The sequence below is a fragment of the Podarcis bocagei genome (assembly GCF_964188305.1).
Source record: "Podarcis bocagei genome assembly, chromosome: 7".
Lineage (NCBI taxonomy): Eukaryota > Metazoa > Chordata > Lepidosauria > Squamata > Lacertidae > Podarcis > Podarcis bocagei.
In genome coordinates, this window is record NC_138132.1 from 20843307 (window position 1) to 20870851 (window position 27545).

The 27545-nt window shown below is 45.2% G+C and overlaps 1 protein-coding gene across 1 annotated transcript; it reads left to right on the forward strand.

Moving 5' to 3' along the window:
* Nucleotides 1-764: 764 nt before the first annotated feature.
* On the forward strand, nucleotides 765-27496 carry LOC308591341 (synaptophysin-like protein 1). Its single transcript, XM_081202090.1, has 5 exons — nucleotides 765-975; nucleotides 16488-16606; nucleotides 17869-18076; nucleotides 20291-20476; nucleotides 21949-27496. The coding sequence occupies exons 1-5, from the start codon at nucleotides 907-909 to the stop codon at nucleotides 22078-22080; spliced, it is 714 nt and encodes a 237-aa protein (XP_081058216.1). The 5' UTR covers nucleotides 765-906; the 3' UTR covers nucleotides 22081-27496.
* The last annotated feature ends 49 nt before the right edge of the window (nucleotides 27497-27545 follow it).

Sequence of the window (27545 nt, forward strand, 5' to 3'; positions counted from 1 at the left end):
TGATTTTACAAATTCGTTCACACTCAAAATCAAAAAAAATAAAAATTACACAAGATTCTTTCGAATCTTCAGACTTCCCTCCTGCCCTTCGTGGGTTCTTCAGTTAACCTTTTCAACTGCATACTATAAGTCCTCCTAATTTTTCAGTCCTCCATTATATCCAAAGTCTATGTACCATAACAAGAGTTATTTAAGACCTGCCAAAGGATTCAAGTGTTTACAGTGCTCTGTCAAATATAATACTGTATAAATTTCTCCCATTCTTTGCTGAAGTTTTGATCCTCCTAGTTTCTGATTTCCCCAGTCATTCTTGTCATCTCTGCACAAACCTTTCATTTAGTCTGCCAGTTCATTCTGGCAGGGACCTTGTCGTCTTTCCAACTTTGGGCAAGCAGCAGTACCTGTTGGATTTCTACCGCGCGGTTGCAAAAAAAAAAACAAAACTAAACCAAAACCAATACGAGGAAGGAAGCGCGGAAGGCGAGCCAGCCATAGAGAACCGCCGCCGCAGCACCAGGAAGTCAAGCCGGCCATAGAACAGCTTCTCCCGTCCGGCGGCTGCGCTCCACGTCGAGCGCAAAAGCAGCTCTCCAGCAGAGATTAAGATGGCAACCTGGGGCGGGCGCGCGCGCGGGGCTCGCCGCGAGGAGGCGGGCTGGGGCAGCCGCGCCCCTCCCCTGGGGCGGCCGGGACTGCTGCGCTCTGGCCGCGGGGCGGTCTCGGGGCGGGGCACGCGCAGCGTCGGGCCGAGCCCAGCCTGGAGCGAGTGAGTCAGGTAGGAGGCTAGCGGGCTGTGAACGCCCCTTCTTGCTCCGCTCCTCCCCTCTCGGTGGGAGAGAGAGAGAGAGGGAGAGAGAGAGAGAGACTGAGCCACCTCTCCGCCGCCTCTCTTTTCCCGCACAGAAAATGTCCGGGCTGCAGATCAACTTGGGACCCGTGAAGGAGCCGCTGGGCTTCATCAAAGTCCTCGAGTGGGTGAGTCCTCGACGGCAGGGGATCGGAGAGCGGGGCTGGGCCAGTGGCCACAGAGGGGTAACGGGTTTTTTTTTTGGGGGGGGGGGTTGATCACCGCGTTTCCTGGCAGGATCTACCCTACCCACCCCTAACCCCCCCCCCCGGACAGGTATTGGCTGCGAGCCCTGTTTGGCTCTCCCGCTGGAATTTCTTCCTGCCTTCCTCCCTTCATAAACACAGGCGTGGCCTCCGGCCTGTACTTTTCGAAGCTCGCTTAGATTTGCAGGGGACTCGTGTATTTCCAGCCCACCCCGCTCCAGGGATCTATTCTGGGCCGCTTCTAAACACACACACACACACACACACACACACACATCCTTGCATAGTTGGTGCAGGGCGGGGACGTCTGTTGTGTTCTATTTCCAAACAAACCATGTGCTTCAGAGTGGGGATCTGGTCATGGGAGGGCTGGAGGGAGTTGGGAACGAGAGATCACGCAGGCAGGTTAATGGATATGTCGCCTTCCGGCTCCCAGCCGCTTGTGCAAAACCTGGACTTGTCCTTCCGTGCGTCACGTTGGAAGGAGCAGCACGTGTGCCAAAAGTGACCTGTAGTTTTATGCCCTGCAAGGTAATAAACTTTTAGCGGGATTGCAGCGGGTGAACTTCATGGTGTGGAGGAGATCCAGTCTCTTTAGGTCAGTGGACCGTGGAGTAGAAACTGGCATAATGCAGGCTGAGGATTATTCTTGCTCAAAGGAGTTTTTACTCTGGGGGCAAAAGGGAACCCAATGACTGTACTTGAGGCCGGTCTCTGTCAAGTCACTTCAAGGGAATTCCATGCAGGACCTTAGCATATCATTGTTGGGAATCCTGGAGAGCCGCTGTCAATCAGAGGAGACCACCCTGAACTACCAGTTAAAAGGCAGTTTTCTATGTTCCTATAAGTAGGAAGGAACAGGTTGTGGCCTGAGATGTTTTGGCGCCTGAGGCTCCCCACGCTGGGGAGCTGCAGCATGTGGAACTCTGTAAGCAGTGTTAGAAACTAAGATATGAAAGCTAGGAGCTAAATGGCACCTTAAACCTAGGTTATGGGCGCGACAACGGAACGTCTAGGTGCGCTTTTTAAATAACGAAGAATACAAAGCTGAAAATGAATGAACTGCACCTAAAATAATTTTTCACATGGTCTAGTCCTTCCCCTGCCCACCCTTCTAATATTCTTAAGAGGGTCTCTTCTCCAGTCTTCACTGAGTAGCTGGAAGTGGGGAGGCAGAAAAAGGTCCTCTCTTCCTTCCACTCTGCAATTTTAATATGAAAATTTAGGCGCAGTACTGCGCCCAGAGCTCAGAAACGGTTCGCACTAATGAAATTCCATGTTGCGAAATGCACCTAGAATAGCTGGAGCTATGCAGATCTAGATAAATTAACAGGAAGGATTCGAAATCTGCGGGACCAGAAATTCACAGAAGACTGGTGTAAATTAACAGACTATTTGAAAAGTAATTGTGATGATCAGACTACGTTTGTAGGTTTGCAAGAAGTTTTGTGGTGAATTATAGGAACTATTGCAAAAATGGATAAAGGGGAGGATGGTTAGTTAAGATAATTAAAGGCAATATGAATTTAAGAAATGCATAAGAAGTGGTTAAAACGGTGGATCATCAGAGGTGCTGATGGAAGTCCAAAAAAAAAAAAAGATCGTATAAGGGGTGAAGCTTTGTGGTATGTATTATAATTTATATGTTAAAATTAATAAAAAATATTATTTTTTTAAAAAAGAACAACAGGAGCGTCAAGCACTGCTTCCCCTTATGAGCGGGGATGGGGGGCAAACTCCACAAGGGTTTCTGGAATACAGTGTTACCTTGGTTGTTGAATTTAATCTGTTCTGGGATTCTGTTTGACTCCCAAAACAGTTCGAAAACCAAGGCGTGGCTTCCAGTTGGCTGCAGGAGCTTACTGCACTCAATCGGAAGTCGTGTTGGACGTTCGGCTTCCAAAAAACGTTCGCAAACTGGAACACCCACTTCTGGATTTGCAGTGTTTGGGAGCTGACTTGTTCGGGAGCCAAGCCGTTTGAGAACCAAGGTTACCACTGTACCTCCCTCTCACCAAGACTGGGAGAGAAAGCATCTACACATTAAGGAAAGTGCACACGATACTGTATCTACATAGGGTTCTTGGATCACGAGAAGCACTCCACCACAGTTATTTCACCTGTATTCTGACAGGTACAGACTTGCAGAATGTAGGTGTGGAGGGCATGCTTGAATGCTTCTCCATGTGAAAACCAATTCTCATTTGTGCATAGGAAACAATCGTGTCAGTAACAAGGCTGGTCTGCAACTCGTCTTCCTGACACACCATGGTTTTTCACGGTTGAGGTTTTATTTTGTTTTTAGACCCAAGGCAGTATGCAATCGTTCAATTTCTCCTCCTTGCATTTTGAGTGGTGCAGGCTTGCATAAATGGTGCCGCTGGCTATTTTGAGAATTTATTTTCAAAATATGAAAAGCACTCCTGGTTGGGCACATGAAAGTGTGCATAAATATCCATTAAAGTAAATTAAGAGAGAGAGAGAAACCCCCAAATCACAAAGCAGCCCCCAGACCTCTTAGCCATCTTGTAGGTCCTTGGCAAACCCTACATCTGGAATTTGCACAATGGCTCTATCCTTTGCTTTTTATTTGGAGATGCGGGAGTTGGAATAACTTTGGACACTAATGGGGAGGAGGGGGTTAAATAGTTTTTCATAGGAGTTTTTTCAGCAGGAACTCACAGGAACTCAGTTCTGGCACCTCTCAGGTGGGCGCCATTGCCATTAAAAGACAACAAGGGAGGCGTTCATGGTGAGCTCCGGCACCTCTTTTTCTAGAAAAATAGTACTGATTTTTCATGGCATTGATTACAGTGGTCCCTCAGGTTACATACGCTTCAGGTTACAGGCACTTCAGGTTACAGACTTCGCTAACCCAGAAATATTACCTTGGGTTAAGAACTTTGCTTCAAGATGAGAACGGAAATCGTACAGCGGTGGCGCGGTGGCAGCAGGAAGCCCCATTAGCTAAAGTGGTGTTTTAGGTTAAGAACAGTTTCAAGTTAAGAACAGACCTCTGGAACAAATTAAGTTCTTAACCCGATGTACCACTGTATAGGCATTTCCAGGGATTCCCAAAGTTGTTAGATAGATTGTGGTCACTTTGGGGTTGCAGTACAAAGGAGGAGAGAAAGGTTATGAGTCTCTAGCTACTGCGGGCAGTTGCTTAAGCCTGGCAACAGCGGGCATTTTTATATCTGAGGTTTAAATTAGTAGGTGCTTAAACATGCATGCCTTGTTTACATGTGGTCTTAAGCCAAACCATGGCTTAAGCATGAATGAGTGAGTGGACAGGTCGAGAGGAAAAATGACAGCCACTTTGCTCCTTCCCCAGTCCATCTGAGCGTCGTGACTCATGGTTTGTCTCACTCCAAACAAAGTACAGTGGAACCTCGTGTTACGGACGGGATTCATTCCGGAGGCCTGTTCGTAACACGGAACTGATGTAAGCTGAAGTTCTGTGCCTGCGCGTGGCGCGATTTAGCGCTTCTGCACGAGTGGTGAAACCCGGAAGTAACCCGTTCCGGTACTTCCTGGTTGCCGTGGGACGCAAGATTGACACACGCAACCTGAAGCGGACACAACATGAGGTATGACTGTATGATCTGTAGCCAAGGTTCGTTCTTGGGTTACTGCTCATGGTTTGTCTGGGACAGACAAGTCACAAGCCAGGGTTTGGATGTAACACTATGCCAAACCATGGCTTAGCTCTGAGTAAGCGCAGCTGCAGCAGCCAACAGGATTGGAGGAGGAGAAGAGTGGTTGTGATTTTTCTCTTGGCTCGCTCATTCATTCTCAGCCATGGTTTGGGTTGAGTGTTGCCTGCAAAGTGCGGCAAACACACGAAAATACAAACCTTAAGGCATTAGGGCTGCAGTGATATGCTCAGCCTGGGAGTGAACTCAAGTGAACTCAATGGGATATTCTTCTAAGTAAATATGTATAGGATTGTATTGTAAGACGTGTAGTTAAGCTTACAAAATTCATAAATATTCTCCTACCTTCACTTATTATTTGATCTAGTAAATCCACTTAAAAAAAATAAATAAATCACATTATCTCTTTAAATTTTACTTGGATGCAGCATCCATTCTATACCCCATTCATTTCTAATATATTGTTTTGGTTTTTTTAAATGATATTTATTAAAAGTTTAACAATTACAGAAAAAGGAAAAAAAGGAAGACAGTAAAAAGTTACAATACAATACATCAAAAGAAAATGAAAACCAGAGTAAGAAAGGGGAAAAAAGAAAAAACCAGTACATCGAAACAAAAAAGCAAAAATGTTTAAAAACAAAAATATTTAAAAACACATCCAATATTCCATATCTTTACTTTTCATTTACTTGTTTCCTCGACCTCCTCACACCTCCCTTTTTGTATTCTAGTTCAGTTAACTATTTCAGTAAATTCTTTCCTTCTTTCTCAATTTATTTTCTATAATTTATCTTAACAGTCTATCCTTCAATTTTTCCATTTTTGCCCATTCTCAATCAACTTTTACTTAATTCTTTATTACATTTCTGCTAAAACCATATAACTTCATTCCAACCATTTCTAATATATTGAGTCATGGTTCCTAATATGAGTGTACATTATTGATGTGCTCTGCAACAGTGTAAGCTTAACTCTCAAATGTATGTTTATGTATCAATTCATTAAAATTGATTTAAAAAATACTTTGGAAAAAAATATATGACCCGGGGAAAAATATTAAAAAGGGAAGAAAGTTTGAGTTTCAAATAGGGCTATAATGAGAGTATGAAGTATAGTATACCTTTGCTAGAAAGTGCTTTCAGTTTCAGTCTCTTGTGCAATGAGGTTGAATTTTTCATGTCCTATGGAAACGCACAAGAGTGTTTGCATAGTGAGGTGGTGGGGGAGGCAGATCTGGATCTAACTCATAGAGCTGAGTGATTTTGCAATAGTTTAGTCTAGATTGCTGACTCCCAGTTGTTTAAGGACAGCAACACGGAAGATTTTCCCTCTTACCAGTTAGCGGCCTGTTAGAAACTCTGATCTTTTTATAGATAGGGATGGCAGATAAATTTGATTCAGTTTGCATTTAAAGGCAAACATACCTAAATCACACCTTTATGAAACAGTACGAGAACTGAAATTTTCCAAGCGTTGGCAGTTCTCTAGCCAAATAATGTGTTCAAAAATGTATAAACTGGGATAAAGTGTACATGGAAATGCATATATTAGCAAATTTAACATGCAAAAACGCATCACATTAGTGGAAATTCCTTTGCGAAAATGCACATGTTAAGCATAATTTCATAAAAATGCGTGTATATTAGGAGAAATTTACACTAAAAATGCTGCTGCATTTTCATGACTTTTTTTTTCTAAAAAAGCACAAGCTGGAAATGCGAAGAGTTGAAGACTGGGGAAAAAAAGAAACTGGGAGAACCTGAAATTGACAGATTCATCCATCCCTAGTTGCAAACTGGATATAGATTTGTCCTTGCATATTCAAGCTTGCATATGCAAGCAGGCAGTTGGCTTTGCCCTGAGCCACCATTTTGCTTCTTCCTCCACCCACCCTTGGTAGTATTTTGCACCTGACTCCAGCTGGCAGACCTGAGGGATCTAGGACAAAAACAACATAGCTCCCGTGAGCCTAAAGCCCGCCCACCCATCTTGTGGATAATTGGAGCTGAAGTCAGATGCTGGGAAGTGAAGTGCATTATATGCTGCAATCCAGTTGCTTTTAATTTGGTTTGACTGCGGACACCTTACTCCTCTTGTGAGCCCTTAACAGAGGGTTGCGAGGCAGGGGACGGGGAGAAGCCAGAGGGTGTTTGAAACTCTTTACGGGTATGCATTGTGCAGCCGATTGATGAAGTCTGGACATTTATTTCTGGCACCAATGTGGCCCAATGGCCTATCAGCTGTGACAGCCTGTCTGGAGTAGGCAAGGATGCCCTCCCAGTCCAGAAGGCAGGGCCACCCCTAGCGTTAGGTAGAGTGAGGCAGTTGCCTCAGGCAACAGATGTGGAGAGCACTGGCAGGTTTTTGAGACGGCTGCATACCCTCCAAAAGTCCTGATTTTCCAGGAACAGTCCTGGAATTACGAAAGCCATCCCAGGTTCTGATTTATTCTGGAATGTCCCTATTTCCCCTGCCAGTGCTGCCACTGCCGAGGTGAGGGAGGAGGGTGAGGCGGCGTTTGTCCTGAGTGACGGTGGCCGCGAGGGAGCATCCTGTGGCCTCTCCATGGCTGCTGCCGCCGCTGCCCTCCTTCCTTGGGCAGTTCGTAGCAGTTGCTGGAGAGCGGGCCAGGAGGAGGTCAAGGAGGGTTGGGAGGGGAGTAAGAAATGACCCTATTTTCATCTGAGGAATGTTGGAGGGCATGCATTTGTGCGTTCCACATGGCCTGCCCTAGACCTCCTAATCTAGCCTGTCTCCTTGCAAGTGCTGAACTAAGATTCAGCTGCCAGCCCAGTCTGTTTCTGTTCATGAAATGAAGGGAGCATGCCGTCTTAGCCTTTGCCACAGACAGCAAATTGTCTTGCGCCAGCTCTGGTGCAAAAATATACCAAGTACCCTGAGAGATCAAGAGAGCTAGTAGCGATCAGAAAGGGGGAGGCAACGACATTTTTCAAGCTGCAACATGTTTGTTTTAATAGTACAAATTCTTCGATACATGCTTAGGTAGGCAGAACGAAATGTTGAATTAATGGGTTTTCCCTCCTTCCTTTTTGATGAAAGTCACCCCCTCACAGCCTGTTTTCCCTCTCTGGTTGCTGGAGCAATTCCGGCGGCAGGTTTATTCCAAAATCCTCGTCTTTCCTTTTCAAAGACTTATGGGGTATGCTGGAACATTAGAGCGTGCAAGATGTTTTAAGTGCCTGGAAATGTAACATACAAACAAATTAATTCTTCCAGATGTGCAGATGGAGGCGTTCGAGGTCAACACCTGGTAAAACCGGCAAGAACTTTATTAAGAAGAGGACAGCATAAATAGAAAGGAATAGGACTGTTACTAGGTTAGAGGACTATCGGGGTGTTTCTGGTTGAAGCATTGGCATGCATGGAAGGGCCAACACTCCCTCAGTTTAAATTACGAGTTCCCAAGCTCCTCTGGCCCCACAGTGACCGTTTGAAAATTGCTGCAGGCCTTGGTTGAACAGCTTAATAATGTTCCTGCCTATTATAACAATTGTAAAGGGCTGTGCCTAGATGCTGAATGACTTTTTAATTGTATTTTTATTCTTTCTCTTATTTCTCATGTGGTATTACAATTTGAATTCCATAGAATTAATTGTATAAAACATTCCTCTTCGACCAGGCCTTTGGCTGAGTAATATTCTGATTAATATTCTACAGCCTTTTAAATGTGTCTGGGAAGGGTGTGTGTGTTATTGTTTTGCTGTTTTGTTTTAGCTTTTGTGTGTGTTGAAAGAAACGGAATGGTTGCGTCTAAGCAGCTTGTCTTTTTTTAAAAAGCCTGACGTGTACTTTGTACGTTTGGTGGTGTAACTTCGCAAGCAATTTTAACAGCTGGAAAATGGACTCTTAACACGTCTCCTGAGACTCTCCTCTTGATGGTTCTGAAGATGCCACACCCAGGAAAGTAAAGAGAATCAGGGCATCTCATCTCCCAACTTTCATTTGCTGTTTGTGTGGTCTGAACTTCAGGACAGAAGGTAGCATGGATACCTGCACGTTCTCCCTCCCCAAGGAATTACACTGCTGGGGAATTAAAAGTCTCATTTCTGCAGCACAGTAGCATTTCGTGCTCAACTTTTCTGGAAAAGCTGGAGCCAAGGGAGCTCCCTATTGCCAAAAGCATCTAAAACAGCCTTCGCCAACGTGGTGCCCTTGGGATAATTTGACATGCAATTCCCATCAGCCTCAGCTAGCACAGCCGTGTTGCCTGTGGCTGATGGAGGGAGGCAGGGCTCTTCCTTGCAACTTACTTATTGAGCGTTCTTCCGAATCTTGCTTGCACAGAGCTTACATGGCGGTTACAAAACGTCTGGTATTGACTGAGTATTTGCTCCGATTTGTTTGCCAGGCAGTGAGAATTCCTCGTATTTTGTTTGCAGGTTGTTTACATAGAGCATGGGTAGGCAAACTAAGGCCCGGGGGCCGGATCTGGCCCAATTGCCTTCTAAATCCGGCCCGCGGACGATCCGGGAATCAGCGTGTTTTTACATGAGTAGAATGTGTCCTTTTATTTAAAATGCATCTCTGGGTTATTTGTGGGGCCTCCCTGGTGTTTTTACATGAAGAGGAATTCGTCCCCCCCCCCAAAAAAAAATATAGTCGTCCCCCTACAAGGTCTGAGGGACAGTGGACCGGCTCCCTGCTCAAAAGGTTTGCTGACCCCTGACATAGTCCAACCTGAATTTGCAGCTGTCCTGTACGGGGATTGAACCTGCAACCTTGGCATTATCAGCACCACGCTCTAACATGCCTCTCTATTAATCATTTATCCCACACTTCTCAGTGCATTCCACCCTTACTTTCTAAACTGGAAAAAGTACAGGTGGTTGTTGTTGTTGTTGTTGTTGTTGATTTGTTGCACAAGGCACCAGCACGTTAATCCACTTTGGAAGCCTAAAGTTCTGGTAAATGCTAGAATCTTTCCCGCAAAAAACTGACAGTCTGGGGGTGCCCATAGTCCTAAACATCTGGAGAGCACCAGGTTGATGAAGGCTGATCAAAAATAATGTAGACCTCTGAGAAATTCATCATGTTTCCCATAGCTATAAAGGTGTAGGCAAAAAAAATTATGTTGGTGTTTTAAAAGGGGGATTCTTGACTATAGGAATCTGAAGTGCTTCCTGCCCCTGCCCCCCATTCTGACTGAGACTCCTGTTTCTCCACAAGTAGCCATTTTGAGGCTTAAGCTTCATGATGAGGTAACTATTTTGTTAGAACAGGAGGTGGCCGCGAGAGAGGAACCGGAAACTGGATATTCTCCGTTAAGAACAATTTCCTGCAGGATAGGAAATGTACCGTTTAATGCTTTGTGTTGGAAACTGTATGATCTTGGTGTTTTAATTTGTTTCATGGCGTCTTTGACCATACAGTAAGAATTGCAAGGGTATGTACACACCATGCGTTCAAAACACATTGCCAAAGAATGCTGGGAACTCTAGCTTGTTAAGCGTGCTGGGAATTGTAGCTCCACGAGAGGTAAACTGCACTTTGCATAATTTTTGTGGGGCGTATGCTTTAAATATATCGTGTGTACACAGCTTCGGAGACACAGTGAATAAGACGGTTGCAAGAGTTCCTTCCAGGTGTCATTGGAGAACGGTTAACAGAGCAGACAGATTCCTCAAGGCTTCTCTCTCGCAAATGAAAGCTGACATTCTTGGGATTCCACGTAGAATTTCGAGCATACCAAAAAGAGGAACGGAAACAGTCCCAATTATATCAGGTGTAGGGACTGAATCAGCTTTGAGTTCTGAATGAAGGGTTTCAGGCACCAGAGTCACACCATTGGTGGGAGTACCATTTGGTAACAGGGACGTGGGCTCTTTGGGACCGAGGGGTCTTGTCTCCCCCAATATCTCTTGGGGTGGGGCCTGGACCCCTTCAGTGCATGGAAGTAGCCAGGATTTTTGTTAGTGGGGGGCAGGTCTTTTGTTGTGGGGGCAGAACCTCTGCTACCGTATTTTTCGCTCTATAAGACACACCTTTCCCCTCCTAAAAAGTAAGGGGAAATGTGTGTGTGTCTTATGGAGCAAATGCAGGCGGGAGGCTCTGTTCAGTGCTCCCTTTAAAGAGCCACGTGGAGCGTGTGCGCGGTTCTTTGGGGAGCCTTCATCCCGCTGCCTGGAAGAGGCTGCGCATGGCTATCCCATAAGCCAGGAATGCAAGAGGGATCGCTGCGCAGCAATCCTGCTTGCTGTCCTGGCTTATGGCTTAGCGTGCGGCTCTGTCCCTTTCTCCACCTCCCAGAAAAGCCCTCAAGAGCCACGCTCCCTTTAAAGTCACTGACGGGCTGCCCTTCTCCCTCCTTGAGGAAAAGCCTGCAAGCGCCGCACATGCGCTCCACGCGGCTCGTGAAAGGGAGCTCTGAGCAGAGCTCTGCTCAGCGCTCCCTTTAAAGAATATTTTTTCCCTTGCATTCCCCCTCTAAAAACTAGGTGCGTCTTATGGTCAGGTGCGTCTTATGGAGCGAAAAATATGGCAGCTATTGCTTTTTAATGATTATGTGGGGGCAGCTGCCCCTTCTTGCCTCAGTATTGTGAGGGCAAGGAGGCTGAGCGCAGAGCCAAGTATGGCACGGCCTGAATGACTGGCTCCTCCTGAGTGTGAGAGAGGAGCTGCTGGCCCTTGAAGCCTTGCTAGGCCTCCTCATGACAATGCTCAGCCGTTAAAATTCTTGAGGATTTAAACAAATTCTTAAGCTGATCGGATGGTGTGGAGGTACGCAAAAAACCCACTTAGTCCCAAGATAAAAGCACTAATAGGAATAAATGTACACATGGGGGATAGGGTAACATTTGCAAGATCAGAACTAAATTTAACAGGTGAGGCCTACAGTAAATTGTGAAGTCTTCCTGTCCAGGATACTGTATTGCATTCTCATCCCCCCTTGTCTTCTGTCATCATCCTCGTCCAACATTAGCCTGTGTTCTGTGCCCACTGAAAATGCTCAGTCTTCATGATGTTGCTTTGGGGTTTCCTTTCCCCTGTTAGGTTTCCAACCTGCCTGGAAATATTTTTATGTCAACAAACCTTGGGTTTCTCCCATGCCTGTTGGATGTTTCTCTCTTGTGTATGTATGAATGGTACAGTCAACCCTTGGTTGTCGAACGTAATCCGTTCTGGAAGACCGTTTGACTTCCGAAATGTTGGACAATCGAGGTGTGGCTTCCAGTCGGTTGCAAGAGCTCCTTTCACTCAAGCAGAAGCCATGTCAGACTTTTGGGTTCCGAAAAACGTTCAAAAAACAGAGCATTTACTTCCGGGTTTTCAGCTTTCAGGAGCCAAAACATACGATAATGGAGGCGTTCGGGAACCAAGGTTTGACTGTACCATTTTGGCTGCAAGGATGAGCAGTGGGAGAGTTGAATTCACTATGGGTACATCAGGGCTGGGGAATCTGTGACTTTGTAGATGTTGCTTGACACCCAAGTCCCATCATCCTTGTCCATATAGGTCATGCTGACTGGGGCTAATGGGTGTTGGAGTCTAATTCCTGGAGGGCCACAGGTTGAGCAGCCACTGGTATATGTGATGGGAGTACCAAAAATATCCTGCTTATTGGAATGCTGAACATAAAGGCAACATGTAAGCAGCAACATTTGGGGCACCAAATATGAAATAAGCAAGGCAGCACAGATCTGGCCAATTTAATTTGCTGCCTGCGTTGCTGGATCTGGGCTTTGCAAACATAGGCTATCATTTTTGTGTGTCTGCTGTTTTTGATATAGGCTAGGCTGCTGGTGGTGTTCATAAATGCCATTTCCATGCTTCTAGTAATACTACTGACATTGGGTAATAAATCTATTGTGTTGAGGAGGAAGTACATGGAGACATGGGGAAATGAATTGACTCTTTCACTGCTGCCTGCCTAAAAAGTGAGATATGGGGCAATATATCACCCCAAGGCCGGAAATGGTTGCAAGGCAGTTCCGTTGGACCTGGTCTGTTGAATCCACAGTTTCCCCAGGGCATTAAGTGCATTCTGATGACTGCCAGTTAAGATTTCAAAACAGAAACCCTCCTTTTTTGCGAAAGATTTATACAATGAATTCAGCCTTTTTCAACAAAACCCCTCCCCCAATTTGTTAAACTGGAAATAGCTTATTTTCAAACTAGCATGTGGCTGATAGCAATCAGCCAACCTAGGGCCATCACTTCCTATCCCAAGTGACACTGAATATTTATACAAATCACGATGCATGGGAAAACGTGTTTTTTGCCTTTGCTTGCTATTGTGATTTGTCGCCCCATGCAGGAGGCAGGAGAGAGCTGAGCCTACAGAGTTAACAGCTGGTGATATATCAGGATGTTGAAAACCAGATATAGCCCAGCCTTAATCTCAAGGGTTTCAGGAAGGAGTCTTTGCCTCGACATGCCAGGGACTGTCCAATAAAAGTGGCATTGGACAGGTCAAGTAGAGATGGGCATTGCAGATAAGACACAACTTTATATCCAGTATTAGTCATAACTCAGAGCAGACCTATTGAAATTAATGGGCACTACGAACACAGGGACATTATTTTCATTAGGTCTGTTCTGTGACTAGAACTCGGTTGAATACAAGCCACCATCTTTAGATAAAACATCTTCAGATAAAAGCCAGATGGAATGAAGTGATCTTTCCTGAATGACAACTCAGGAGGGGTCGCTTGAACCTCATGTTCCACAGTTTGGGTGCCACCACTGAGAAGGCCCTGATGACCATGCTTTCAGTGTATATGGGATACAGAGAAGATCCCTTCACTAGCACTTAGGGAGTTGGTAGACTGATGCAGGAGAAGGTGGTCCATTTGGTGTGGACCCAAGCCACTTAGGGCTTAAAAGGTATTTCCTAACATTTTTAAATTGTGCCCAGAAGCTGATAGCCAGAGGAGCTACTGCAAGATCAGTGTAATATGAGTGGGTGCCCGCTTACATACTTGCTGCTGCATTCTGGGATCAATGGAAGTTCCCAAAGGAACTTCATAGTTAGTCCCATGCAGATTGTGTTGCTATAAGGTAGTCTAAACCAGCCTTTCTTAACCTTGGTTCCCCAGTTGTTGTTGGACTACAACTCCCATTATCCCTGACCACTGGTCCTGCTATGTAAGGATGATGGGAATTGTAGTTCAACAACAGGTGGAGAAGACCCAAGGTTGGGAAAAGCTCGTCTTAGGCTACTGTAAGTTGTGTGTTAAATAAACTGATGGAGGACAGTTTACCTTCACCAAAGCAAGTCAGTGTTCATGCTGAGATTATGCTGAAGCACAGGAAGGCTAATCCTGTGTAACAACCTAGGACTATAAAATTTGCGGTTTATGCAACATGAGCTGGCATTTCTAGGAGGCTAATTACCACACCTCCGTGGTACATCTGCCCAGGATTGCTTTCCAGGATATTCTCTGCTTGCTTCACCTAGCAGGCCACAGACTGTGGGTCAGCCCAGTTGGCACAGTTCATGTGAACCTTGTGCGGCACAAAAAATATATATGTCTCTCTACAAGCAGGGTCATGGCAGGCTCAGGGCCTCTTGAATGAGAAAGGAAGCTTGATTTCTGCAAGGTTAGACCTTTCTTTCAAAGTGGTGGGTTGTAGAGGCAAAGAGAGATTCCCTGGCGGTCCCATCCTTTTTCAGTCTAGCACCACCAATTCACCAGGCCACACTCATACCATACAAGTACATCGCTTTCGCTCCCCAAAGCCTGGGAGCTGTTGTTTGTGAATGGTAAGGTGTAAACTACAATTCCCAGGATTCTTTGGGAGAAGCCATGATTGTTAAAGTGGTATCCATGTACAGTGGTGCCTCGCAAGACGAAATTAATTCGTTCCGCAAGTTTTTTCTTCTTGCGAGTTTTTCGTCTTGCGAAGCACAGTTTCCCATAGGAATGCATTGAAAATCAATTAATGCGTTCCTAGGGAAACCGCTTGCCAGGCTGGCGGTGCGGAGAAGGGCTTTTCTCCCCATCGCAAGCCTTCAGGACAGGTACGGGAACAGAGGGGAATGGGCGCAGCGCTTCTCCTCTGTTCCCGGGGCTTGCGGTGGGAGGAGGGTTTTTCCTCCCCACTGCCAACATTCAGAACAGCATTCTGAATGTTGGCGGTGGGAAGGAAAACCCTCCTCCCATCGCAAGTCTTCAGGACAGCCTTCTGAAGGCTGGCGATGGGGCGGAAAGACCTCCTCCTGCCGCCAGCCTTCGGAGCAGCCTTCCAAAAGCTGGTGGTGGGGCAGAGAGCCCTCCTCCCGCCACCAGGCTTCGGAGCATCCTTCCGAAGGCTGGCGGCGGGAGGAGGTCTTTCCGCCCCACCGCCAGGCTTTGGAGCAGGCTTCCGAAGGCTGGCGGCGGGAGGAGGTCTTTCCGCCCCACCGCCAGGCTTTGGAGCAGGCTTCCGAAGGCTGGCGGCGGGAGGAGGTCTTTCCGCCCCACCGCCAGGCTTTGGTGCAGGCTTCCGAAGGCTGGCGGTGAGGCGGAAAGACCTCCTCCCGCCGCCAGCCTTCGGAAGGATGCTCCGAAGGCTGGCGGCGGGAGGAGGTCTTTCCGCCCCACCGCCAGGCTTTGGAGCAGGCTTCCGAAGGCTGGCGGCGGGAGGAGGTCTTTCCGCCCCACCGCCAGCCTTCGGAGGAGGTCAGAGGACAGTGGGGAACCCTGTCCCAGAGATTTCCCTATGGGCTTTCGTCTTGCTAAGCAAGCCCATAGGGAAATTCATTTTGCGAAGCGCCTCCAAAACGGAAAACCCTTTCGTCTAGCGGGTTTTCCGTCTTGCGAGGCGTTCGTCTTGCGGGGTACCACTGTACTTTGAATGTAGGGTACGGGTATGACCCCAAACTCTTTCACTGTTAGCCATCAGATTCTCAAATCAGTGAATCTGGTGTTGCAGACCCAGAAGATTAGCCTCTTTTCTTTCTTTTTTAAACAAGCTGTCAAGACCTTTTTCTTCTCAGAAGCCCTTTTATGAGTAAGATATTGTCTTAACGCCAGCTGCTTTTCCATCGGCCCGTTAACAATGTTTCATTGCTGTTGTTTTATTGGTCCTTTCTGGACTTTATCTTTCAACCAGCAATTGAGAACACTTTATTTGCTATAAATTTGTCAAATAAAAGTGTTAAGATTCTTGAAACGGTAGAATGCGTTGTACCATTTCAGACTGCAAGTGGGGAATCATCTTTCTCAATTCTTAAAAAAATAAACTTTAAAAAAAAAAAAAAATCCCTCCCTTCAAGTTGATAGCGTGAATATTAGAGTCTGGAATGGGCTGGTGCCTTTCTTTCTAATCAGCCAGAAGAATCTATTGTAGTTTTTAAGATAAAATAAATCTGAGGAGTATTAAGAATTGTCTCCCCCTGCTTGGAGTACACAGTATTGCCCCAAGAGTCTTATCTACCTTCGTTGGGTAATCTGCGGCCCTGCAGATGTTGCTGGACTCCAACTCCCATCTGCCCCAGCTGATTTAGGATGATGTGCAACTTTAGGTGCCTTATAAATTAACAGTCACAACAATTATAATTACAGTGATAATCAGGCAGAAAGGTGGCAAAGCTTCTTGAGCCCAGTGGCATCACAGAGAGGCAGTGGATCCAAACGGAGGGGAACAAACAGGCTCCCAGAAGGTCCACAATTCAAGATCACACATTACTGCTCACCCTGTCAGAGCATAGGAACTTTTTATGATGTAAAAGGGCCCCCAGAAAGCATGCATTCCCTCCTCCATGATGTACATGCCTATGCGCTCGAAAACTGCACTAACGCGTACATTTGCTTTTGTCTTGGTTCTTCGCAGATTTTTGCCATCTTTGCATTTGCCACCTGTGGAGGTTACAGTGGAAAAACCTCCCTTATCCTCAACTGCTACAATGGCACAAACGCTTCTCTTCAAGCCAACTTTGCGTATCCTTTCAGGTAAGAGCATCTATCCCTTTGAGGAACGCTGCCACTTGTGGCACAAAGAGAGAGGCCCTTCTAATTGTCCACGCAACAAACACGTCTCTCTCCAAAGAGCTGCCCTAGACTTGGGGAATGTCGTGTGTGTGGACAGGAATGGCTGGTTCCAGGTTTGAGGAGGCTGTGGGCAAGGTGCCTTTCGAAGCTGGGGCCTGTCGTTGAGACCTTCAGAGCTTACTTCACCGTGAGAGGCAATGCCAGCCTTGTTGCTGAGCAGAATGAGGTGGCTTGTGGGGTTTTCTGCCTCAGGCGCCAAAATAACTTGACTGGCTTTGGGCAATGGGGCAGGGAAGGTGGCACCATTTGCTGCTCTGCCTTGGGCAGCAAAATGCCTTTCGCTGACCTTGATGGGAGACCAAAGCGGTTCTTACAGCAGCACAGCAACGACAGCTGGGTCTGGCTGCCATTTCAGTTTCCCACAATCCCCTGGGGTTGCATCATGGAGGGCCATCTTGGGAAAGTCAAATGGCAGTGATTATTCTGGTGTCCGATGTTGCTTGGAGCCCTGGGTCAGAAAGAAGAGGTCCCAATCCAGCAGCAAGGTGGGCCCTGAGGACGAGGGAGGTCGAGTAACCACCATATAACATTTTAGACCATATAATATCATTCCTGAGCACCCACATCTCTGGTTAATATGTGGTGTTAAAAGGTGTTCAGAACTTTATTGGCCTGCAGCCTTAGGTTTGTTTCTTTGAAGTGTATGCTATTGTTTTGACAGCTGTAATCCTTTTCCTCTTTACGTGTTTTAACATTATTAAATTAATTTTAAAAACCCAACATTAGCTACTACAGATGCTCTTATACTTTTTCTTTCTTTTTTTTTGCAACTAAGGCTACAATCCTATGGCAGAGCCCTGTGCTGAATTGGTGCCTCCCTCCCACCCCTGTTTACCTTAATATTAGTTTGGCCACCTACACACCAAGTGAAGCAAGGCTCTTTGCTACCTATTCAACGTCCTCCTTCCTCTGAGAAATGCCAGGGGGATCTTCTTCAGAGTGAGAGCTTCTGGGCAAGATGGTTTTAAACTTAAAAGAGTTTTAAAAGTTACAATGGTTTTCAAAGTTGAAGGAAAGAACAATTGTCAGCTACAAAGCGCAGGCTGAAATGTTGCATGGGGATTTATTTTGCATTTCCCCCGTTTGGTTGGGAATCTTGCGAATGGAAAATTGAGCTTCAGCATTCTCTCTCTCTCTCTCTCTCTCTCTCTCCGGAACTTAAGGTTGCACCAGTCTCCGTTTGACATTCCTTCGAGCAAGCAGTGTCTCAGCATCTGGAACAGTACTTACTACCTGGTGGGAGACTTCGCCTCTCCCGCTCAATTTTTTGTCACTTTTGCAGTCTTCGTGTTCCTGTACTGCATGGCTGCTTTGGTGCTCTACGTGGGCTACTTGCACTTGTATCGGGGCACTGGTAAACTCCCCATGATTGTAAGTTGGCAACGCCTTGCTTCCCCATAATTTATAGGACTCAATAAGGATATGTGTGCTGCCAATCAGTTGGGCATTGAGTCTACTTGATTTGTGTGTTCCACGCTCCAAGAGAGAGCTGTAAATGGGCTGCTATATCTGGAACCAGTGCTTTTAAAAAAATTGTTTAGGGGTACTCCCATTTTGACTCAAGAAAATCACAATTTTATTGTTCAAATTGGGGAAAATAAATACAGTAAATGGACAAAAGTACAAAGATTCACAAAATGTTTAGGGGTATGGTTACCCCTGCGTCCCTCCAGAAAAAAGCACTGTCTGGAACAATACAACCACCGCAAAAAATAATAATAATTAAATCGGTGATTCCTATTCTTAATATCATTACATTCAGATTGTCACTTGTTTATGGACCATTTTTGTTAGTAGTAGATGGTGGTGGAACCGGCGACCCTCAAAGGTTGTTGGACTCCATCTCCCATCAGCCCAGTCAACATAGCTGGTTCTGCACAGCTTTAGAGATTGTTCTGTGTACTTCTTGGTTACTAACCGTGGATATTTTACCAAACGAAACACTTTTAAATCCTTATTTTAAAAAGTGTTAGGAAGTGGATTGTTTTGGAAGATAGGAGTTCTCTTTAAAACCCTAGAGATCTCTCAAAAGTTAACTTCTGATTAAATGAAAGCTATTTTAATACACAACATATGGGATGCGGGTGGCGCTGCGGGTTAAACCACAGAGCCTAGGACTTGCCGATCAGAAGGTCGGCGGTTCGAATCCCTGCGACGGGGTGAGCTCCCGTTGCTCGGTCCCTGCTCCTGCCAACCTAGCAGTTTGAAAGCACGTCAAAGTGCAAGTAGATAAATAGGTACCGCTCCGGCGGGAAGCTAAACGGCGTTTCCATGCGCTGCTCTGGTTTGCCAGAAGCAGCTTAGTCAAGCGAGATGAGCGCCGCAACCCCAGAGTCTGCCACAACTGGACCTAATGGTCAGGGGTGCCTTTACCTTTACCTTAATACACAGCATATAGGCATTTTGTACTATTTAATATGCCTTTCCTGGTTGTGAAGCATCAGGGGCCCATACCTGACCTCTGGATGTATTCAAGAGGTTACCCTTACCCAGGTGTGGTGCACTCCAGATGTTCTAACTATGATGCAATGATTCTTTCTTTCTATTCTCCTTGCCGCTGGGATTGCAGGAGCTCTGGTGAGTGTGGCATTCCTTTCACATGTTGAGTTGCATTCTGAACACCAAGACAGGGCCCACTCCAGCTTACCAACCTTTTTCTTTACGGGGTTTCTTAAGCACAGAAACATTAAGGCCTATCCCTCAGTGGCAGGGCAGGTGCTCAACATGTACAAGGTCCGAGGCGCAGTCTTAAGACCTCTCCAGTTAAAGGGAGCAATAGGGAAGGGCCTTAGTGCATTGGTGGAGCACCAGCTTTGCATGCAGAAGGCCCCCAATTCCATCCTTGGCATCTCCACATAGGGCTGCAAGCAACCCACATGCTCAGCTGCTGTGTCACTGAGCAATAATAAAGGTGTATGTGTGGATCAGCCCTGGGTAGACCTTAGCAGCGACCTGGTTTGGTGACCAGTTGTGTGCATCTTCCACCGTTCCCTCCAGAACAGACAGCTAACAACTTTTGTAAAAAACAAAACAAAACCCAGAAGCTTTTCTTTTGGGAATTATAGGGACAGAACTACCTAAATTGTATAGAAATTTATGTATGCTGCTATAGCAGCAGGAATGCTACTTGCCCCAAAGTGGAAAGAAGCAGGTGTCCCAGTAAAGGAAGAATGGATACAAAAACTTATGGAATATGTAGAAATGGCGAAACTTACCGGAAGAACTAAGAAATCAAGATAACAAACTTTTAATATAAAAGAATGGAAATGGTTTATTGAGTATTTACAGATAAATTGCAAACAGATAAAAATATTAGCAGGATTATTGTAATAACCTGCAGTTTCATAAGAGTATATATTTAAAGTAGATGATTAAATGAATCCATATTAAATGAATTTGGATATGCAGAAGATATTTTAAAAAAATAAATTTAAGGAACCACAGAAAGAGGGAGAAGGAAGTCAAACTTTGAAATCTTAAATTGACTGTAAAACTAATGAAATGTATAAACTTGAAAAGTATAAATAAAAACTTTTAAAGAAAAGAAAAGACAGCTAAGGGTGCTTGTCTTTTCTCCTGATGCAGGACTTTGTTATCACAATAGTCGTCTCTTTCCTGTGGTTGGTGAGCACATCAGCCTGGGCTAAGGCCCTCACAGACATCAAAACATCCACCGGACACAGCATAACTGAACTTCAACCTTGCGTGAGCCAAACCAATCGATGCCAATTCAATGACATCAGAAGCTTGGGTTCCTTGAATGTCTCTGTGGTATGTATGCATTACTAGATGCTGGGGCTGCAAGCAACCAGAAATAGCCACCATCCTCATGTTTTCTTTCTTTGAGAGTTGTCCCAGGAGACACAATACTGGTCTAGTTTGGGGATAGCTAACATGGTGGCCTCCTGATGTTACTGGGCTACGGCTTCCATCACCCTTGACTGTTGGCCATGCTGGCTGGGACCACTGAACGTTGTGGTCCCACGAGCATCTTTAGGGCACCACATAAGCTGTCCCTGGTCTTGAGGAACCAGCAAGGCAATTGTGCTTCACATAATTTATTCAGAGCATGTAGAAGGACCATAGCTCAGTGGTAGAGCATCTGCTTTAGGTGCGGAAGGTCGCAGGTTCAATCCTTGGCATCTCAACCTTTTGGCTAAGACAGGAGTGTAGGCTGGCTATTCTCCGAATTCAACATTCACTAACTGGGTTTTGACCTTGACCTACCACTCGTCCATCCTGGAAGGATTTGCATGACTTATTATATTCTTCTTCCTGTTGCCCCTGCTGAAAACACTTCTGTGCACACCCAAATCCCTCAGGGGTGATATATGCTGCCGTACTTCCTGTAGATTGATTTGGAATCAAACATCCTCTAATAAAAAAATATTAATCCCAGTGCATCAGTTTGGATTCATACACAGCTCTTCAGAGCAAGATGCATTGGGACCGGTCAATTTTCATATTCTGAACTTCCGTGACTCTGTTTTTTTAGGGTTTTGAGGTCTTGGTGACAATAGCTTTGAAGTTGGAGGAGGTTCTTGTTTAATACAATACAGTAAAATGCTTTTCCTGGACACTCTGGCTCAAACGGCATAGTCTGCTCAGTCACAGAAATATTTTCCCCTGAAGGTAAAAAAGAAAAAGAAAACAGCTGCAGGAAGCTGCAGTTTCAATCGGAAGTATCTGGGTAGATTAGGTGCTCCCCCCTTGTTTCTGTAAATCGTACAGTTTTTCTTATCAAGAGTACCTTTACCTCTTCCGCTGCAGGACAAAAAGCTCAAGGGAGACTTAATTTTTTTTTAAATAAGAAAACTGGCCCAAAAGGAAAGAGATAATTGCATCCTGCCCTGAGGCAAACACCCAGTCTGGATAGCAACTTCCTGCAGCTCTTTGGGGTTAAAACAACATTCATTGGGGGAAATGTTTTCTTCTCACCTTGAGTGGTTAACAGCTAAAACAGGGACAGCTAATATGGAGCCCTCCATAGGTTGTTGGACTACAGCTCCCATGATCCCCAGCTAGTTGTAGTCCTCATGGGAGTGATGGGGAGGAAGGGACTGGAGCAGGTCCGTTCCATGATTGTTCTGGGAGTCTAACACTGCATTATTTTCTCCCCAGAATTCATGTCGGAAATGCAAATTGTGGGATGCAGCTGGTAGGATCAGGGAGGTGCACTAGTTGCCTGAAAGTTCCTTCTTAGGCCAAAACCTCCATCTCTTTTCTCCTTTTCTTGCTCCTAGGTCATTGGTTTCCTCAACCTGATCCTCTGGGCAGGGAACGCTTGGTTTGTCTACAAGGAAACCAACTTGCATAACCCTCCGGCTGCCGCTCCTCCGACCCCTGGCAACCCCCCACCTCATTCGGGGATGTAAGGAGCATGGAGAGCCATCCGCTATGGGGCGCAACCTCTTGCTGGCAGGATGGTCGTGGCAGCAGGTTGTTGTTGTTTTGTAAACCCCCCCTCCTGATAATGCAATTGATGTGTGAAAAATGGATGGGTTTCTTTTGCTGTTGTTGTTCTAAAATTTCTGTCTAAGAGGAAAGAATGGAGATCTCTGCTCAGCCCCGTGTGCATCCAAACAGATCATGCTACTGTACTGAAGCTTATTCTGTTCATTGAAAATAAGGACACAAGTTTCTTGATTTAAAGCCTAGGAGAGTTTAGCTGTACAGCTTTCCAAGGGCTGCGCAGGCCAACACACGCTGTGTGCACTGAGTTGTGCTGCTCAGTGTAAGCTGCAGCCTGATCCTGTCTATGTTTACTCAGAAGGCAGTCCTGTTGAGATCAGTGGGGCTTACTTCTAGGCAAGTATGCTTAGGATTGCAGCCTTGGCCTCACCCAAGCACACACACACACACACACACACACACACACACACACACACACATATATATATGCTTGGGTGAGACCAAGGCTCACATATATATATATATGTATATATGCCTTTGGCTGCCTTGCAGATAGGAATTGTACATAACACTCAAGAGATGTACATTGTTCTTAGGTTACACTGCTGTCCTTCTGTAGCAGGAAGAGTCTAGGTGACTGCCTGGGACAGTGTCTGTATGTGAAACTCCTGTCACCAAACTTTAGACCTGTAACTCTAGGAATGGAAGAAAGCAGGGCTGGGGAACCTGTGGACCTTGGATCTGTTGCTTGATCACAACCCTCTTTCAACCTTAACCATTGAGCATGCTGGTTGGGACTGCTGGAAGTTGGCGTTCAACAGAATCTGGAAAGCCACAGGTTTCCCACACACGTAGAGAGACAAAAAGCATTTCTCTGCACATAGTCTATATAGACCAGAATATGCAAGAGTTGTTGATAGGAGCTCTGCACAAAATAATGGCATCTGAAGCAAGCTCCAGAAACTTGAACGGAACTCTAACCTTCAAATCAATGTTGAATTTCTAGCCCTTGCAGGTGGCAAGAAAATGTGAGGCTTCATTTAAGATAACAATCAGCCTCTCTCCCTGACTCCACACCTCTTTTGCCTTAATCCAGGCTTCATCTAGTGCTTCGCAAACCAACTGAACTCGGAATTTCGGATTTCTTTTAAAAACAACCAAAGAAACCATGCTTGCTGCAAATTATTACACAGTGGCATGTAAAATCATAACAACTGCTAGTAGAGATTGCAAATTTTCATTATCTGGTTAATTCCCCTACGCCCTCAATTTAGGTTTTGTGATTACAGAGCTCAGAAGCTATCATGCATTTAGCGTAGCATTCTGGAACTCCTGGCCAAACTCAGCTAAAAAGCTGCAAATAGTTTGTCTTTCTGTGCCAGTAGAATTCTGCACAGTTTGGATTCCTATGGATCTTAGTTTTTATTACTTCAAATTACTTTAAAAATGCAAGGTTCTAGCTGTCATGGTTACAGATGCCAAAATGATGCTGCAGAGCTTGGAGAATGGATGGATGTATTTCATGATTTCTGATAAACCTCCCCATTGCCAACTGTTCCCCCACTGCCCGCTTCATAGACGATCTCCCATTTCTAAGCTGCTAGTTTGCCAAAACATTCTGGAAAAGTTGCAGAATTTAACAGGAATGCAGAAGGAAGCATGCATATGGAGCACATTTATGGAAAATAGCTGCATATATTTTAATGGTGCTCAGAATTCACCGTCATAATTAATGTAATTACTTTGGGAAATTTCTTCTATGATCTCTATTCATGGCATATGATTTCCCCCCCTGTTCTGATGGATGTATTTACAAAAGTTTGCATGAACTCCCAGCAGTGTCCCCCCCCCCATCATATTGTTGATTCAGTAGGATTTTCATCGTAAGATGTCTTGGGAGTAGGGATGGGGAAACTGGGACCCCCAGAAATTGTTAGATTAGATTACAGCTCCCAGGATTTTTGATCAGTGATCATAGTGGCTGCTGGAGCTGGTAGGAGACTTGAGTCCCAGCAAGATGCTAAGAGTAAGGATGGGGAAATCTGACAGTTCTGGTTCCTCTCACTTTTTTCCAGTCTTAGGTTCAGTTTTCCACATTTCCACTTCCGTGTGTGATTTTTTCTTTTTTAATCATCAGCATTTTAGTGTGAATTTCTCTTAATATGCATAAAATTGCATGCAATTTCCCCTAAAACACAGTTTTGCAGAGCAATTTCCCCTAATATAGTGCATAATAACATACACTTTACCCCAGTATATATATATATATATTTGTACACATTGCTTGGCTGGAGAACTGCGTTATGAAATTCGGGGAGTTTTTTCATGTTCACTTTTCACTGAGTGACAAGCATCCAAAAAACCAAAAAAACCAACAACCACCCTCGGCTGTTTGAAAACCAGTGATTTGAAACAATGAAAAAGTGTTAGCAGATTGTGGTTTTTTGATATGACAGGCAGGCTGTGCAAAGAACAACTGTCTCATTTTGCTAACAGAAAATGTGTTTCCCAAAGCAGCGTGATCTGCTTCTATGTTTTTTGGGAAACTACAGCAGTCCTGAATAGATAACTGAAAATTAAAATGAAATAGCTAGTAACTTGCTTTTTTTGCTCCCAACCATTCTATATGCATTTCTTTTTTTGATGAATTGCACTGGTGATTGCTTCCCCCTTTTTTGTCAGTGAAATCATTATCCAAACTGATGACACAAAATAAAACTGCTTATGGGTGCCTCTGGCTATAGAATTCTTGTATCCGAACTTGTGGGGAGAAATCTGGAGAAGCAGCCATGGCACACGAGTCTGGATTCCTTCCCCTCTCACTTAAATGCTCAGCATGCCAACAGGCGTGACTTGCAGCATTCCAAGTCTTATCATCACACCCATAAGGGCTAGAAACTTGTGAACATGGTTTAAAACTGAAAAGCTGAGATTCCCAGGAATCTGGATTTGTGCGCATTGTTACATCAGATGCTCCCATAAAACTGTGAGTTAGATTCACAGCCCTGCTTGGCAGATCTTGAAATGAACTGACCATCCTGAGAACAAGCTAACTCAAATTATTTATGGGCTGTATCTGTCTGACTCGCGCAGCAGATTTCCATTTGTGAAGCAGATCTCCTCCTCTCTCCTGCAGGCCTTACCCTCAAAATCTGCTTCAGAGGGTCAGGTGACCCTCTTCCTGAGGGTAGAGGAAGGAGCAATTGCATTGCGCGAGTGGAATGCTTCTCACATAGCAATGGATACATGTTTCACATGGCTAAAACAAGCTGCTCTAACCAAGACCCAGTAACACCTAGCTTCTTATGCAATGTCCTTCATCACATACATATGCTAAAGCCTTAATCTGCACTCAGGGTGTTTGGAAATCTGCACGGTGCTCAGTGCTGAAGAGGGGAGAATTGTCACTTCGAAGGCAGAATCCTAAGTTTCAGTGCCTATATATATATATCTATATATTTTTCTACGTCTCTTTGTTTATGCTGCTTCTCCCTCCCTAACAATTGTTTCCTGCTTGCTCCAGGCGTGTGAGCAAAATGCATGAAGAAATAAAATGCCTTGCCAAGTTACCACAGGGAGACGCCTCATAAGTTTATGAAGCTGCTGTGTGTATATTCTGCTGCTTGTTTTGAATGGTGGGTCTCTGCACTTCTCAGGGCTGAAGTCGTGTCCCTTTGGGGGCCTTTATTATTATTATTATTATTATTATTACTCATTATGGCCCTCTCCATCCGCCATTGCTTGGCATGAATGTGCAGGTATCAGACCTTATTTTCTGCTAGATCGGGAGTAGGGGCTTAGGGACGGGCCATAGCTCAGTGACAGAGCTATGCAAGCAGGTTGGTCCCAGGTTCAATCCCCTGGGTAGGGCTGGGAAAAGACTCCCGGAGAGATGCTGCCGGTCAGTGTAGACAGTATAGAGATAGATGAACCAAAGGGTCTTAGAATAAGTTGTTTTTCCAAAGATTCCTCCCACCCCCAAGCTCAGACAAGCAGATAACCCTGACCTGCAAACTTTGATAGGAATTGGGCCTCATCACACACCCTGTTTGTGGCCTATCACCTTGCTGTTTCTTTCTTTGGCCAGGTTCTGGGTTCAGGGCCTGCCGTGTGGGGCAATACTGTTGGTTGAAACTGACCCCAGCCGCACAGATCGCTCGCCTCCAACCAGCCGGGTGGATTTTCCCATCAAACACCTGGCCTAAGAACCATTCAGGTGTATCAATGGAAGCCTTTTCTACGTTGGCCTACAAGATCTCAAAAGAGAACTTTGGGCTTGAATTGGGAGCAGGAGGTTGAGGGCACGACAAAAGAGGGTGCACAAAACCGCATCCCCTTTCATGGGGAGGAACAAATTGGGAAGCCCTTTATACAAAAGTCACTGGTGCTTCTCTGGCTCCCGTGCTGTGGGATGCCAACGTGAGCTCCCTGCCCCCCCCCATGGCATTGCGCTGACATGGCATCTTTCAGGGCCATTGTGGGAAATTCAAAATGGCAGCCGGCAGCACAGGGAAGCAGAAGGAGCACCAGTGAGTTGGGCACCCCTTGAACCTTTCCCAATAACCAAAACGCACACACCCCACACACTTTTGCTACCATCAAATAGGGTGATGAAAATGGTGGGGTTGATACAGTAAAATTATTCCTCTAATCAGTTTGCCGCTAGTCTACTCAACCTGTGGTGGCACCCCCCACAACAGCTGTATTAAGGGGGAGAAATTCATAAAGTGATTGTGTTAGATAGCCCCTCACACTGTCTCGAATGCTTATAAAACTGTTAAAACACTGGATGTACTTCACTATGCAAATATATGCAAATGTATGCAAATAATGCTTGCTGCTTTCTAGTAATGCTGTAAACAAGCACATTTGGAGGGACGAATGCTGGAATGAAATATAGCTAACAATACCCCCCCCCACACTTTAACTTGGGGACACATTACATAGCATAACACCCCACAGTTTTTTACCCCTTGATACTAGATCTTTCCTAAATCACCCCAGATGTAGATAGCACAAATAAATTCACATTATTTTCTCTTGTAAAGAAATATGGCTGTGCCTTTTAAAAAAATCCACTAGCAGTGAGCTGTGTGTGTTTGTTACATGACTATGGAAGTGCAGTGTGACTATTGCTGATCAATTGAGCTCATGTGGAATTGCAGTTGATTCCATCATTTGCTTTTTATATGCATGTTTCCTCCCCCTGCGATGGCAGAATATGGAGGCTAAATGCATTTATTATTTAAACACACACCTTTTTACTTTATATAGATTTTTTTTTTGCCTGTCTCTTACAAGAATTGTTTTGAGATCCCTGTATGTGTTCTGCACACACAACAAATGTAATAAAACAAATTGCTCAGTGACTGTATTAAAGTTGCAAATGCTCTCTTTCATCCAGTGTGTCAAGTGTCCGGCTGGGCTT

Bases quoted from the DNA above. Each gene is read 5' to 3' on its own strand.
- LOC308591341 (XM_081202090.1), top strand. From the start codon at position 907: ATGTCCGGGCTGCAGATCAACTTGGGACCCGTGAAGGAGCCGCTGGGC. The intron at 976-16,487 runs GTGAGTCCTCGA...GGTTCTTCGCAG, and splicing joins TCATCAAAGTCCTCGAGTGG to ATTTTTGCCATCTTTGCATT. The intron at 18,077-20,290 runs GTAAGTTGGCAA...CTCCTGATGCAG, and splicing joins CTGGTAAACTCCCCATGATT to GACTTTGTTATCACAATAGT.